We start from the raw sequence: 13,153 nt of genomic DNA on the forward strand, positions 1-13,153 counted from the left end.
GGATCCTAAAGTCATGAGAGCTGCTTGAAACTCCATGTGTGAAATCAGTAGGGAAACCTTAAACCACGTAAGTTTTTCTGGAAGATCACAGTGAAGATTCCTGGCTGTTACAAAAAAGGATCTCATCTCTAGTTCCTGCTCAGCATTTGCACTGTGTCTGCAACAGAAATGTGACATGAAGCACCAGAGAAATCAACATAGACATCACCTGACCCCTCTCCCACCTACAGAAAGGCCAAGAAAATGCATTGCTCACTTGTTCTCACAACTGCAGCCAGGCAAACATGCCCACCTACTGCCCACCCAAGTTCTATCCATTTTTTGTCTCGGGCTCTTTTGCACCTACTGTAAACAAGCTGAGCTGCCCAGCTGCTGCATGAGCATCCCCCTCCTTTTTCTGTGGTGCCCATGGTCCAGGGATGAGGCAGGGCAGGCAGGGTTGATCACCAGCCCGGCTTCTCCATCCTGTCCATGGTGGGCACAGATCCCTGCACTACAGGCTGGAACAGTCACATTTCCTCAACACTGAGCCAAGGTCCAGAGCTAAGTTAGAGATGTTGGAGGTTATTTCATGTTTTTCCTCACACAGGCATGATAAAACCTTCCCATTTCTGTCTACTTTGAGCTTAGCTTAGTTTGCATCTGGGGGATTTTCAGAATGATGAGTGCTTATGAAGAGGGGTGAGGGCCTAGCTGGATGTAAGGTTTGTGCCCAAGGTTTTTAGCCAGAGCCTAGCAAAACTTTTGCTGTTTCCCAGTCTTATTTTCAATGGTCCCAGATGATGTTCCATGCCTGTACTGATTTTAATCTGTTTATCTACCTATTTTCCACCAAGATTTTTATCCAGAGAAATTCCTGTGAAGAAACAGTAGATACATTAGTGGATCTGAACTCAAACTCCAAAGGCAAACGCTCCTGCTTTGCTGAATATTTTGATATGTCATGGCATCCCACAAGGTGCTGGACATTCAATCCATGGCTCCAGCTGCACTGACAGACAGTGGGACATCCCAGGCAGTGTCCTGCACTGGGCAGCAATGTCCCTGCTGCTCCTGCTCCCGCTCCCACTGTGAGCACACAGCAGCCACCCCTTCACACAGGCCCAGGGTTTTCCATACACACTCACCTCCAGCACTGCACATAGCTAGAAACCATCACCAATTCCTGAGCTTTTCTGAGTCCCCTCTACTTGCCACAGCAGGAGAGACAGAGACACTGTAATAGGCACTTTCCTAGAAGGACCTGATTTTAAAAACAAGCACAGGATGGATTTTTTGCAGGCTATGAAATGGGCTTGCAAGGGATGCCTTGTGTTGTTGAAATGTAATGACAAGGTAGACTCTAAATTTTGTGGCAGATGGATGTGATTCCTGGAGCTTTTGCAAGGCACTGGGAGAAAGGAATTTTTTTTTCTAGACCATGATGTCCAGCTGCTTTCAAGGGCATCCAGGTCTGTCATGCAATTAAAAGATACACATTTCCCAGCCCTCTTCTCCAGTGCAAGAATTTTGGTTTTGTTAAAAAAAAAAAATAAAAAAATAAATAAATAAATAAATAAATAAATAAAATCCTGCTAGTGCCTTGCCCAAACTTTGCAGGAAATTGGCAAATTTTCAAATCAGTGATATCTTATGCTGAGCAGCCCCATCCCCAGCCATCCATGTGCTCCTGCACATCCCTGGCAGCACTCTGAGTCAATGGCCAGAGCTATGTCCTTCGTTGACAAGCTTTAGGCCTTACCCCACTAAAGTCTGACCAGATTTTGGGGTAAAAGCTCAACTTCTGGAGATGTTACCTGCTATAAGGACAGTTCATCTTCTAGAGACTGCAACAACTCAAGACGCCATCACCCTGTGCTGCCAATGGGCTCTGCTCACACTGGGTGACAGAAGGGACCAACCCTGCTGGGAAACTCAGCAAATTGGGCCTGATGCCTGTCAGCCAGTGAGGATTAAATAATGACAAAGGGGATGATGGACACGGTGCCATGCTTGAGAGTAACAGACAGGAAGGTGCCTGGTTGCTGCAGCAACAAGGCTGGGAAGATGGGTTTTTCTTTTGGGAAGATGGGTTTTTCTTTCTCTTTTCACCTGCCAATCTTCCCCCCACGTCAGGGCTCTGCTGCTGCGGGAGACGAACAGTGACATTTACACTCCCACTAACAAGCTGGTTCAGTGATGGGCAGCTCTGCAGGAGAGCAGCTGGAGTCACAGAGCCTGAGCAGAGAGGCAGGGAGTGTCCTCTCGAGTGCATAGAATAATTTGGGACTTTTTGTTATTATGAGCATTACTGGGACAGGGTCATGCATGGAAACAGCAGAGAGAGCCTCAGTGGGGCACTCGGGGCTTTGGACCCTTCATGTGGGTCAGGTCCTGCAGCTGATGGGAGCGACGAGATGTCACTCCTGCCCAAAGAACATCTCTACATGTCCTGATGGGAGAGGGAAGGAAGAAAAAGGATATTAAAAGGAGAATTTGCAAGAAGTCAAGTATCACCACAGGAGCAGTTTCACTTCTCAGCCTGTTCATAGTAGCAGGCTGTGCCATCAGCCGTGCTCCTGCAGTTCAGCATTCCTCCGTGCCCCAGGAGTCTGCCTTTGGCTCCTTGGGAGAAGCCTGACTAAAGAGACAGAACTGAAACTCAGGCTGCTTTTTCCCTCCCTGTATCTTTGCCCACCACTGTGTCTCTCAATGCTTTCCTTTGCCTTCTGGATAAGACAACATTCTGTTCACCCAGAGTGTCACAGTAATAATAGGAACAGCAGTAATAGGAGTAAGAACAATAACAATAATAATGCTACTGCAAAGTAAATGTAAGAAAAACATAACAGCCCTGAAATGAATTGCAGTGATGGTGCAGGAAACTGCTTTGGGTCATCTCCTCTCTCTCACTGGTTGTTTTGCTGCTGGCATGAGGAGGAAAGTGGGACTTAAGGACCAGCAGCCTTTCCTGGTTGCCAGACTGCTCTGCCACTGCAGCCAGCTGAGGAGGTGCCTCATTGGACCATGAATCTCAAACTGGGGGTGGAAATAAATATCGTGGCAAATCAACCCTGAGATTTGTGTATTCCCATGCCCAAAAGAGCCAAGGAAGGCAGATTTCCAAAGAATCTATGGCTGCAAGTCAAAGACTATTGTATGGATTGCACTGATCCATTTATTTGAAGGAGAGCATCAATGGGTTTTCTCTTGTCTAGAGTGTCATCCTTTTGCACAAAACTTGGACATTCCTAATATTGTGGAGATTTCCACCCTATTGTTAAATCGAGGTGAAAGTGTAAGCTGGCAATTATTAGTAATACACAGCTAAAAAGACTGCTCCACCTGCATCCCGGTCCCCATTTTTCTCTCGGAGCAGAGAGTATGTGCTAATCAGCCACATCTCATTAAGAAGCCAGGCTAAAAGGTTAGAATGCTGAGAAAGGCAGCCCCCTTTTAGTGTCTTTACCCTCCCTGAAGCTGGGGCAGCTCCTTCAGACTGAATCTTAAAGGGAAAAGTACCTGATATGTTGTAACACAGTTTCCTCAGAGTAATTGCTCTGCTTTTCTACGTCTCCTCTAAAAAACTCCCAGCATTTCCCAATTGGTGCTTAAAAGTGCACCCAACAATCTACAGAAAAGAGATGACTGAACAAATATACAGACAAGCTTGGGGGGAAAACTGCATGAAGGAAGATTAGAAAAAGACCAGAGAAATAATCTTTCAAGTATTGAAACTGCAGAAATTAAGAGGATATTTGCAGAAATCTCTCATTACAGAGAGCACACAGGAAGCATCAAGATTACAACCAGACTAGTGCATGAAGGTTACACATGGGAGAAACCCAATCTTTCCACCAACACACAGTGACCACAACGAGTCCCTTGTCAAAGTGATCAATCAGCAAAACATGGAAAATGAAGTCACTCGTGGAGTTTTTTCCAGCAAATGGAACTCAGCAGGGATGGCCCCATTAACAACCTTTGCATCTTACAGCAGAGGGTTCAGGATGGAAAGTTGCTCACCATGGTACCAGAGTCCACAGTGGGAGCTCCAGCTGGGAAGAAGCTTTACAGTGGGTCAGATGAAGGAGAAATAGAAGGAAAAAAAAATCTTTTTAGCATTCTTGACTGGAATGCCCATTTCTTCTAATTAAAAAAAAAAAAACCACAATCTCTTCTGTTACAGGAGTTTTTTTTAATTTTCATGCCTTGAGGGTTGACTTTTTTTCCACCAAACCCTAATAGAGAAAAAGAGTCCTTTGCAAAAACATACTTGCCTGAAAGACTGTGCCAGTGTCAGGCAGACTGCCCTGTATCGAAACCTTCCACGCTCATGTTGAAGTTCCAGTTTGGACCCTTTTGACGTCACTCCAATATCCTTTTCTGATTCCTGAATCCCCTCCCGTCCCCAAAACTGTGGGTTGCTTCTTGTAAAACCTGCCAAGAAAAGCAAGTGAATCAACTGTCCTACAAGGGCAAGAACAGGCTGTGCCACCCACCAGTCCACGTGTCCGTGGAGTAGCAGAGAGGAGCACCAAGAACTGTGCAGAGGCTTCACTACCAGCTGCAGACACTTCCACAGGCACCAGTGTTCTCCTTTAACTCTGTGGCTACATCTCAAATGAGCCACATGCAATTTTCCTCCCACGTCCACAGAGCAGGGCTGTCAATGCTGCTCAGGCTCTGGTGGCCCCAGCAGATTTGCGCTGAGCTGTTGGGCTGGCCCTGGGGAATCTGTCTGTCAAATAGGTATTGAGTCAAAATTGCAGAGCAGCAGCAGGCATGGAGCAGGGCACTCTGTCTGGTTCACTGTAGAGGAAGTCTGTCCTAGAAACGGAGCCTTGCACATGGAGCTGAGCCAAGTTTGGGATCCTGTTGCTGCCCAGATTATCCTCACACCCCAACTCAACCTGGTCATCGTGGAGGAGAAGGTTTTGAAAGCTGCAGGGGGTGACATCAGGGTTAGATGTGGGAATTTGGTTTCCCTCACAGTGAAATGAGTCGTTCTGAGCTTTGACTCTTCCCCAGAGAGCCGTGACAATTCATTAGGCAATTATAAAATCAGAATGTAGCTGCTGACTAAAAGTTGCAGCTCATTAATAGCCCTATTTATTGCCAACCAAATAATTAGCTTAGACATGCATCAGCAGGTCTTGATTGCATATGAAATAACTGCCTTATTACATAGAAATAAAATGAGTTTGTGAGGACAGCTGAGGTGTCACCTCAACCCCAGAATCGAAGAGGAAAAGAAAAAAAAGGGAAAAAAGTCCATCCATTTCAATGTGTTGCTCAGCAACAGAATTTGCGGGGGAACAATCTAGGAAAGAAGGAATGAGCATTTCCAAGAGAACAGGTTATTTCAGGCAAGACATCAGGGATGAGCAAATGTCACAGAGGAGGAAAACTTCAAATTTTTTTCTCCTTTAATCAATAATTCAAACTAGACATTTTGGATAAAACAAGCATTTAAGTTAGCTGATTTAAAAACAGAGATCCCAAACCTTTACCAAGAGTCATATTGCTGAGGAAATGTTTGTTTGTTTGTGTGAGGGAAACGTTAGATTTACTAGACACTGAATTAAAAATTTAAAAATGCTCTTAGAAATGTCACTTGTTCATTTAAAGAGGATGATGATGTAATGCCAGTACTGCTATATTGTGCAGCATCCTTCCCAGAGCAATCCCATATTAATTTTGTTGTTCTCCTTTCCCGTGTGCCCTCCTTTCCCTCCCTTCTCCTTCTTCTTCCAGGACAAGACGAGCGCGCTGAGCCTCAGCAATGTGGCGGGGGTTTTCTATATCCTCATCGGTGGGCTCGGACTCGCCATGCTGGTTGCCTTAATCGAGTTTTGTTACAAGTCCAGAAGTGAATCAAAGCGGATGAAGGTGGCAACCCATTCCACGGCCTTTCACACCTTCTCTCTGATCCTCCCCCGGCTCCACACCTGCCTTCAGAGACGGATGCAGCCCAGGCCATGGCTGGAAAGCCAAGACATAGGGATCATGAAGTGACTGTGTCACTCCACTTGCTAGAAAGGATTAGGACCATCTGAGGAAGCTGAAAGAGGGTCAAGTGGGCTGTCATGGGGAGCTGATGCAAGATCAGACATGTGGCAGGATGCTAATTCGAAATCCAGACATAAAGCAAAAACACAGCACAAGCAGCAACAGAAACACATTGAAATTATTTAAAATTAATGAAGGCAGGCTATGGCGATGTGTGTGCAGCATGGATGAAGTGTGCTGGGGCTGGTGTGATACAGCTGGTGCTGCAATATGGAAAAATCCCCAAACCCAGGCTCTTAACAGCAAGATAAAACTGGGAGAGCACAGTAATGATTCACATCCTGTTGTTTCCTTTGCTGGCACCCTGCTGGCACCATTTCCAGGCTGCAACACCAATACATGCTCAGAGCATTGTTGCCCTGGAATGGATGATGTGGGCCTCCAAATCCCAGAATTATGGGTCCTCTTTGAGAGAAATTGGCCTCCAATGTCTCCTGTAATGGTTTTTTTAACTTGACCCTGTCATGGTCTTGCAGAAGCATATTTCCTACAGCCCAGGAGATCTGTTTCAGCCCTAAATTCTGGTGTGCCTGAATTTCTGAGTGTTGTGTCAAGAGTGGATTAGATTTGATAGCCTTGGAGATAGACATTTCATGCAGCACCTGTGGAGCAAGTATATCTTGGCAATCCCTTATAGAGATACCGTGGTATTCAAGGAGGCAGTGGGATGAGTGGCACATCCCTTGTGTTCCTCATCTTGACCTCTGCCAGGAGCATGGAATTTGTTATGGAAATATAAAGCATGCAGTGAGTTTCAAAAAATCCAAATAGTTTTTTATTTCACTGAAACTCACCCAGAACCAAAAGGAAAATAAGCAACTGCTTCTTTGGGTTTTATGTCGCCATTTCGCAGCATGCTCAATGTTTTGTCAGCAATAATAACATTTCTAATGCACTGAAAATGTGCTACAGCTCTTTTGCCACTGAGGTTCAGGAAATTCCACAGGCAATGAGAGCTACCTTGAGCACAGGGGTAAAATAATGTGAACAAATAGCGTCCATGGAAGTACAAAGATTAGATTGTAATTTATGCCCACTGTAAAGCTAGGTATGGCACAAATGCACTGCAAGAAAAGTGTCTGAATGCAATAGCTCAGCTATTCCAGATATATCTGTTAGGCATAATTCTTTACCTGAATATCCCAGTCCAGAAAGAATGATGGTGCCCTTGGAGATAGCTTGAATGCAAAGAAACCAAACTGGCTTTATCTTTTAGTTTGATTGTTCTAAGCAGGTGGTTTCTTTAGATCTCTGAAAGCAAATGTTTTGGATGCATGTGGAACAGGAAGATGAAATTCAGTTTCCTGAATTAGGCTTGCATTTCCTAGTTACCTCAGTCATCACTGTAGACAAAAACACAGGCACATGCTCAGGTTCTCACATGAGGAAAGTTAAACATATGTTTGCTGTGAATCAGAGTCCACTGTGCATAACAGTCCTGGAGTAGCAATAGCATCTCTATGGGGGAAGTGTGTAAAATACCTCTGCTCAGATCCAGGATGACTGTTCTTATGTTGTAGAGTTTGAAGAGGTTTTTGGCATATGGCACTGATGCTTTATACCCCAAAATACTGCTGAAACATTTAATTTTGCATGTAGAAGAGGTGTGAATGAACAGAGCAGATGCAGTGGGGACATGCAGAAAGTGAGAGTCTGAATGGAGATAAGGGGAGAACAGTAACAGAAAGACAGGACTGGTTAATATTATAATTTCTCCAACATTGCAAAGGACAGGGGGAGACCCCCCCCGTCTTTCCTAAAAAGGGTTTTTGTTTAATCCCACAGCAATCAATCAACGAAGCCATACGGACATCAACCCTTCCCAGGCCGGCTGCAGCAGGAGGCAGTGGAGAAAATGGACGTGTGGTCAGCCACGATTTCCCCAAATCCATGCAGACGATCCCATGCATGAGCCACAGCACTGGCATGTCCCTGGGAGCTACGGGATTATAATTGGCCTTTTGACCCATTTCCTGGGTGAGAGCAGGGGCAGCCCAACTCCACCTCTCCAGAGCCAAAAAACATACCCAACACCAACAAGACAAACGATGATGACAGAAGGGACAATTGGATGGATCTTCTCAAGGAAATCAAATAAATTTCCCTTTTTATTTGCAAACAGATCCACTGGCAGGAGAACAGAAACAGGTCTGTACTGCAATAAGGAGAGTGTAATGGGATTTTACAGACTCGTGAACCATCCCTGATCAAAGAACCACTGGAACACTAATGAGGACTATGCCATTTTGTTTTAACTTGGTTGTTAATAAGTCTTAGTGTGTGCAATATATATATTTTTTCTTACTAATTCCTGTGGTGTCAGGGTAACATCAGCCCTTTCCCCCTTCCCTGCTCAGTCCTTCAATCTGGTTTAGTTTGGGATGCAAATCACAGTGTCTGAGCTACTAAAGGCAAAAAAAGACAGACCGATAGGTGGCAAGTAGAACTCAGTGCAGGGCGTCAGCATTGACCTGTTTTGTCCGTCGTGGTTCTGCCTTGGTTGCTCTGTGGTGAGCTCGGGCTGTGGAGTGATCGCAGCAGGCAGATGGAGCTGCCCCCAGCCCTCCCTGCAGCAGGAAGGACTCGATGAGGAAGAAACCTGAACAGAGACATGAGGCTGTTTTACAGGGGAGAAGTCATGGGTGAGTTTGGAAACCCCAGGCAGCACGAGGACAAAGCAGTAATTCTTCCAGAGACGATGGGTGGTGATTCAAGAGGAAAATCACGTGCCTGGAGTGGAGAGTGGCAGACTGGAGCAGAGGGCTGGTCGGCTGCTGAAGAGGGAAAGTAAATGTGGTATTTGTTCCCCTCACGTGTGACTCTCCTGCCCAGGTTATTGGGGGCTAATAAGCAATTGTGAACCATTTCTTCATTGCTTAGCTTCTGTGTGTGCTCCCTTTCTGGTGGTCACATAAGGGAACCACCTCGGGCCAGGAACAGGCCATCTCCAGACACCCAGTTCGACAGCTGCCAATTAACCAGCGCAACGTGCTGCACGTCACGGGGCTGCAACGGGGACACCCTGCCCTTCTGCTCTGAAATCCCCTTATGGCCATTCTTTTCTAACTCAGAGGGACATTTTGTAGGTAGCTGGCCAGAATGGATTCCTGGAAGGAATGCTGAAGCAAACCAAGGAGGAGATCATACAAGAGCTTAATTCCAGCAAACATGACATTCAGTAGCATCAGTGCTGGTCACAATCACCCCACCAAGCTGGGGCCTGTCTGGGTACAAAGACAACCGTAGCAGATTCCCACTTGTATCCTTAGAGAGGGGGAAGCATCCACAAGTCAGGAAAGCAGGCTGCTGACCCCAAACTTGGTGTTGCAGAAACCCACAGTGCCAGACAGGCATCCAGCCACAGGCCTGGAGATCAATGGGGAAAGAACAGCTTTCCAGAACTACACAGAAGGTTCATTCTGTGAACCTCTGGCATGGACAGACAAATGCTTCTCACCTTGGTGGGCCTGAGAGACCTCAGGGGTTTGACATTCTCACATGAAGGATTCCCAGGGGAACATCTGGTGAGGGAGAAGATCTGTGTGGCAGGGGCCACAGTGAGCCCACTTGGCCTGGTCCCATCTCATTTATGACAAATAAAGTTCAAAGGTTCTCACAGAGTCCAACAAATACCAGGGACTGAGCTGCTGCTGGAGCATTCTGAGCTGCTTTTTCTCTTTTTTTTTACTTTTTTCTGTTTTTTGCAACATAGCAAGAGAGGAGCGACAAAAGAAGGGAAGGTGAAGAGAAAATGATGCAGGCCAATGACTGGCACGGGTCTATGAGTAGAATCTGGAAGTAAGGCTGGAAATTATGAATACCAGTTTCCATTAGTGTTTGACTGTGCAGAGCAATACATTTACCACTTTTAACACCAGCCTGGTCTGAAGCATCTACTCCAATTGTCATCCAACAATTTGGAGACCAGCAAGTCAGAGTCAAAGTCCTAAGCCTGGGCACAGCATGCCATGTGCCAATGTTCTCCTCTGTCCAAAACTGGGAACATTGTGATCTTCATCTCTCATCGCTGAACACGAACTCTGTTAACAGCCACTCCAAACACCACTTCAGGGCTCTTTCTGTTGTTTATCATTATTTTTAACCTGCTTTTCTTAATTTTAACTTCAGTTCTATGTAACTCTAGCACAAGTGGAGGCATCCTTATCAGCACAAGCTCTTTTTTCCATGTCCAGAGCCCTCAGATGAGTCTCCTGTCCCAGCTCCTGCCATGTTCTGGGCCAGTGTGGTGGGAACAAGCTACTGGTACCCACCAGTGCCCCATCCTCCTCCAGGAACAGGACCAGGACTCCGTGGCAGCAGGTCACAGCAGTCTCGTGAGCAGCAGCACTGCTAGAACTGGCAACCTGTGGCATGAAGATGTGAGATGCAGCTGTGAAAGGCTTTTGATCAGCGGAGGGGTTACAAAACGAAAAAAAAAAAAAAAAAAAGTGAATAGGACAAAAGCGTGGAAAATGTAAACTTGTAATATGTATTTTTACTACACTTTTCTTAAAAATAGAGTAATGGTAAAACTCTTAAAGACATTGACATTTTTTCTCAACAGGATTCCATATTTAACAGTTTTGGCTTTCATTAAATTTTGCTCTTTGGTACCTGGATCTTTTATTTAACAGCTATATTTGTTTTAGCTCTCTTTTGGTTTTTCTTTCTTTTTTTTTTTTTCCTTTTGGCAGTACTGCAAAGGATTTTACTTTATCAAATGCAATGGTGTTTTTCTTTTCCCATTCTCTTTTTTTGAAACAACATTTTTATTGGTAATTATTATTTTCACAAAAAAAAGGAAACTATCAGCTGGAATTTTAGAACCAAGGATCCATGATCCATTTCTCATACCTGTCCATGCCGTTTTGTGCCAGTGCTGGATGTGTGGAAATGAAAATTATGTTACCCCTCAGGCAATATTACCCAACCTGAATCAAAAGAGATTTCTTTGATTTTTGCTGTGTCTGACTTGTGAACAGCAGCCAAATAAACTGCTTCAGGTTGAAATTGGGAATCTATCTAATATTTACCCAAGAGTTAGAAAACTAAATATTCATTGGGTTCAAAATTAATGATTTTTCTTTGTTTGGAGTCTTGTGGGGTTATTTTTTGAGGAGGGCTATTAGAGGATTTTAGCTTGTTTTTACAGAGAGGGAAAACATGGCCAGCTCAGAGAAAACCCAGAACCAGCACTGGTCCAAAAATCCCTACCAGGATCAGCTTTCCTAGGAGCTCCCATGCTGTTTCAGAGGCTTGGACATTTAAGATGCTACTCAGTTTTCACATAATTGACCTGCTAAATTCCTCATCCAAAAACATGTTGAGGTGGGTAAAAGAAGACTTAAAGGGTGTTGGACATTTATGCAGATACTGACAGCTACTGAAGTAAATTGCACTTATTAATGTCATGCTTTTGTGGAGCACTTGGTGTCACAGGTGTGGAAGGACTCCCCTTCCCATATCCTCATCCCAGTTATCACCTGGGAAAGCTGAGACACACAAGTGCCTTTGGACCAAGCATCCCCCAGGGCCAAGGTTAGAGAACCAAGATCTCCAGCATCCACAAGTGGTGTCTTACCCACTGGTAAGTTTTAAATACAGAATCAGCAAGGGACAGCATTAATACGTTTTGAAAGGGCCAATGAACCCTGAGGCTTCAAAGAGCAAGAGATTCCCAAGCACTGGGGCCTGAAGGAGAGGCTTCCCGAGGGCAGGCTATCCTGAATCACCCCAGTCTGGTCTTCCACAATTCCCTAGGGATCCAGTGCTGTGCTGTGGGCTTGGATTCTGTCTCAAAGTGCCCTTCTTGCTCAGTGGTTCACTCTTGGTTCCCAGTGAGCTTGCAAAAATGCACAAGAAATGTTCCCTCATATCTTAGCATGAACAGGACAAAATTTCCTCCTAGTGGCAAACTCAAATATTCCTCGTAATAAAGTCTCCAGCAGGAATCCTTCTTCAGCAGTTGCTGAAGCAAAAAAATAAAACAAACCTCACTGAACCCTGAAGTGCAGCAGGAGAACAACAGATGCATCTCCCAATCCATTCTTTTGCTATGGGGTCAGGACCCAGAGCTGGGATGCTCCAAAAGATGTGGCTGGGCTTGTTTGTCCCACCTGCCACCAAGTGGAAAAATCATCTAAGTTCAGGGAAGGGACAGGGCGTGCATCAAAGTGATCTGTAAACCAGTGGGTACCACTGGCTTGTTCAGCTCCAGCCACTCAGTGCTGTGTGTCCATCAGAATTTTTGGGAGACATGGGGAAGTTTTCACTGTGAACACAGGCTCCTGCTCAGTTTCCAATGACATGGTCAGTCACCCAGGTCTCACATGTGGCCCTTTGGTCCCAGGGGAACATTTCTGTACACGTTTCTAAGCCACATGTCAGAGCTTAGGCACCACCTTGAAGATGGGAATACATGGGTTCCTACCAGAAAAGGTACCAGCTTAACCCCAAATCCCTCTTGGGGACCTGTGTGGCCTGTTCTCTGATGGCTTTTGTGGCTGCTGACCCATCCTAAACACAGATATCCCTGTTACCTTCATGTCACCTGTGAGCATAAATCAGTTTGTCATCCACCAGTGCTGGTTTTGTGTCTTGGTACCCCACTGCTGACTGAAGTTCCCATGCTCTCATCTCTGATACCCAGTTAATTAATTAAATAACAGAAACATCAGGATATCACAGTGCCATGCACAGCTGCCCAGCAGCCTGTAGGAGGGCAGGGCTTTTGGGGCAAAATCCACATGGCAGCCCCAACTCCTTGTTGTTCCATCTTCATTACAAGGATGACACACTTCCCATCTTCTTACAGAGCTGCTCTGTTTTTTCCCAGACACCTGGTCCTGATGGTTTGAGTCTACAAGAGAGATTTTAGTGTGCAAGAACCTAAAACAGGTACTCCTAAGTGCAGAAGGGTGGCTTGAGACTGATCACTCCATCAAAATCCTGACTATTTCCACCCTGGGATTCTACACTCAGCATCACTTTCCATTTGCCTTCTGTCCATCCCCATCTTTCCTCCATCTGTACATCAATACTAACCTCAGCACTGCCAGCTTCTCCTCTCCAGGACCTGGAATGGGCTCTGGGTTTGTCAATT

The 13,153-nt window shown here is 45.4% G+C and overlaps 1 protein-coding gene across 3 annotated transcripts in view; it reads left to right on the forward strand.

Annotated features, from left to right (window-relative positions):
- GRIA1 (glutamate ionotropic receptor AMPA type subunit 1) overlaps nt 1–12,632 on the forward strand; it is a 124,269-nt gene extending 111,637 nt beyond the window's left edge. For 2 of the 3 annotated variants that reach the window (XM_021552138.4, XM_021552137.4), the window contains exons 15-16: nt 5,737–5,871; nt 7,816–12,632. In XM_021552138.4, the coding sequence (XP_021407813.1) occupies nt 5,737–5,871; nt 7,816–8,004 (324 nt within the window). In that variant the 3' untranslated portion in view covers nt 8,005–12,632. Of the gene's footprint in view, nt 1–5,736; nt 5,872–7,815 lie in introns of those variants that run through there. The other variant, XR_014958328.1, reaches the window with a different exon arrangement.
- The last annotated feature ends 521 nt before the right edge of the window (nt 12,633–13,153 follow it).

Source organism: Lonchura striata, chromosome 13 (genome assembly GCF_050655825.1).
Source record: "Lonchura striata isolate lonStrDom1 chromosome 13, ASM5065582v1, whole genome shotgun sequence".
NCBI lineage: Eukaryota > Metazoa > Chordata > Aves > Passeriformes > Estrildidae > Lonchura > Lonchura striata.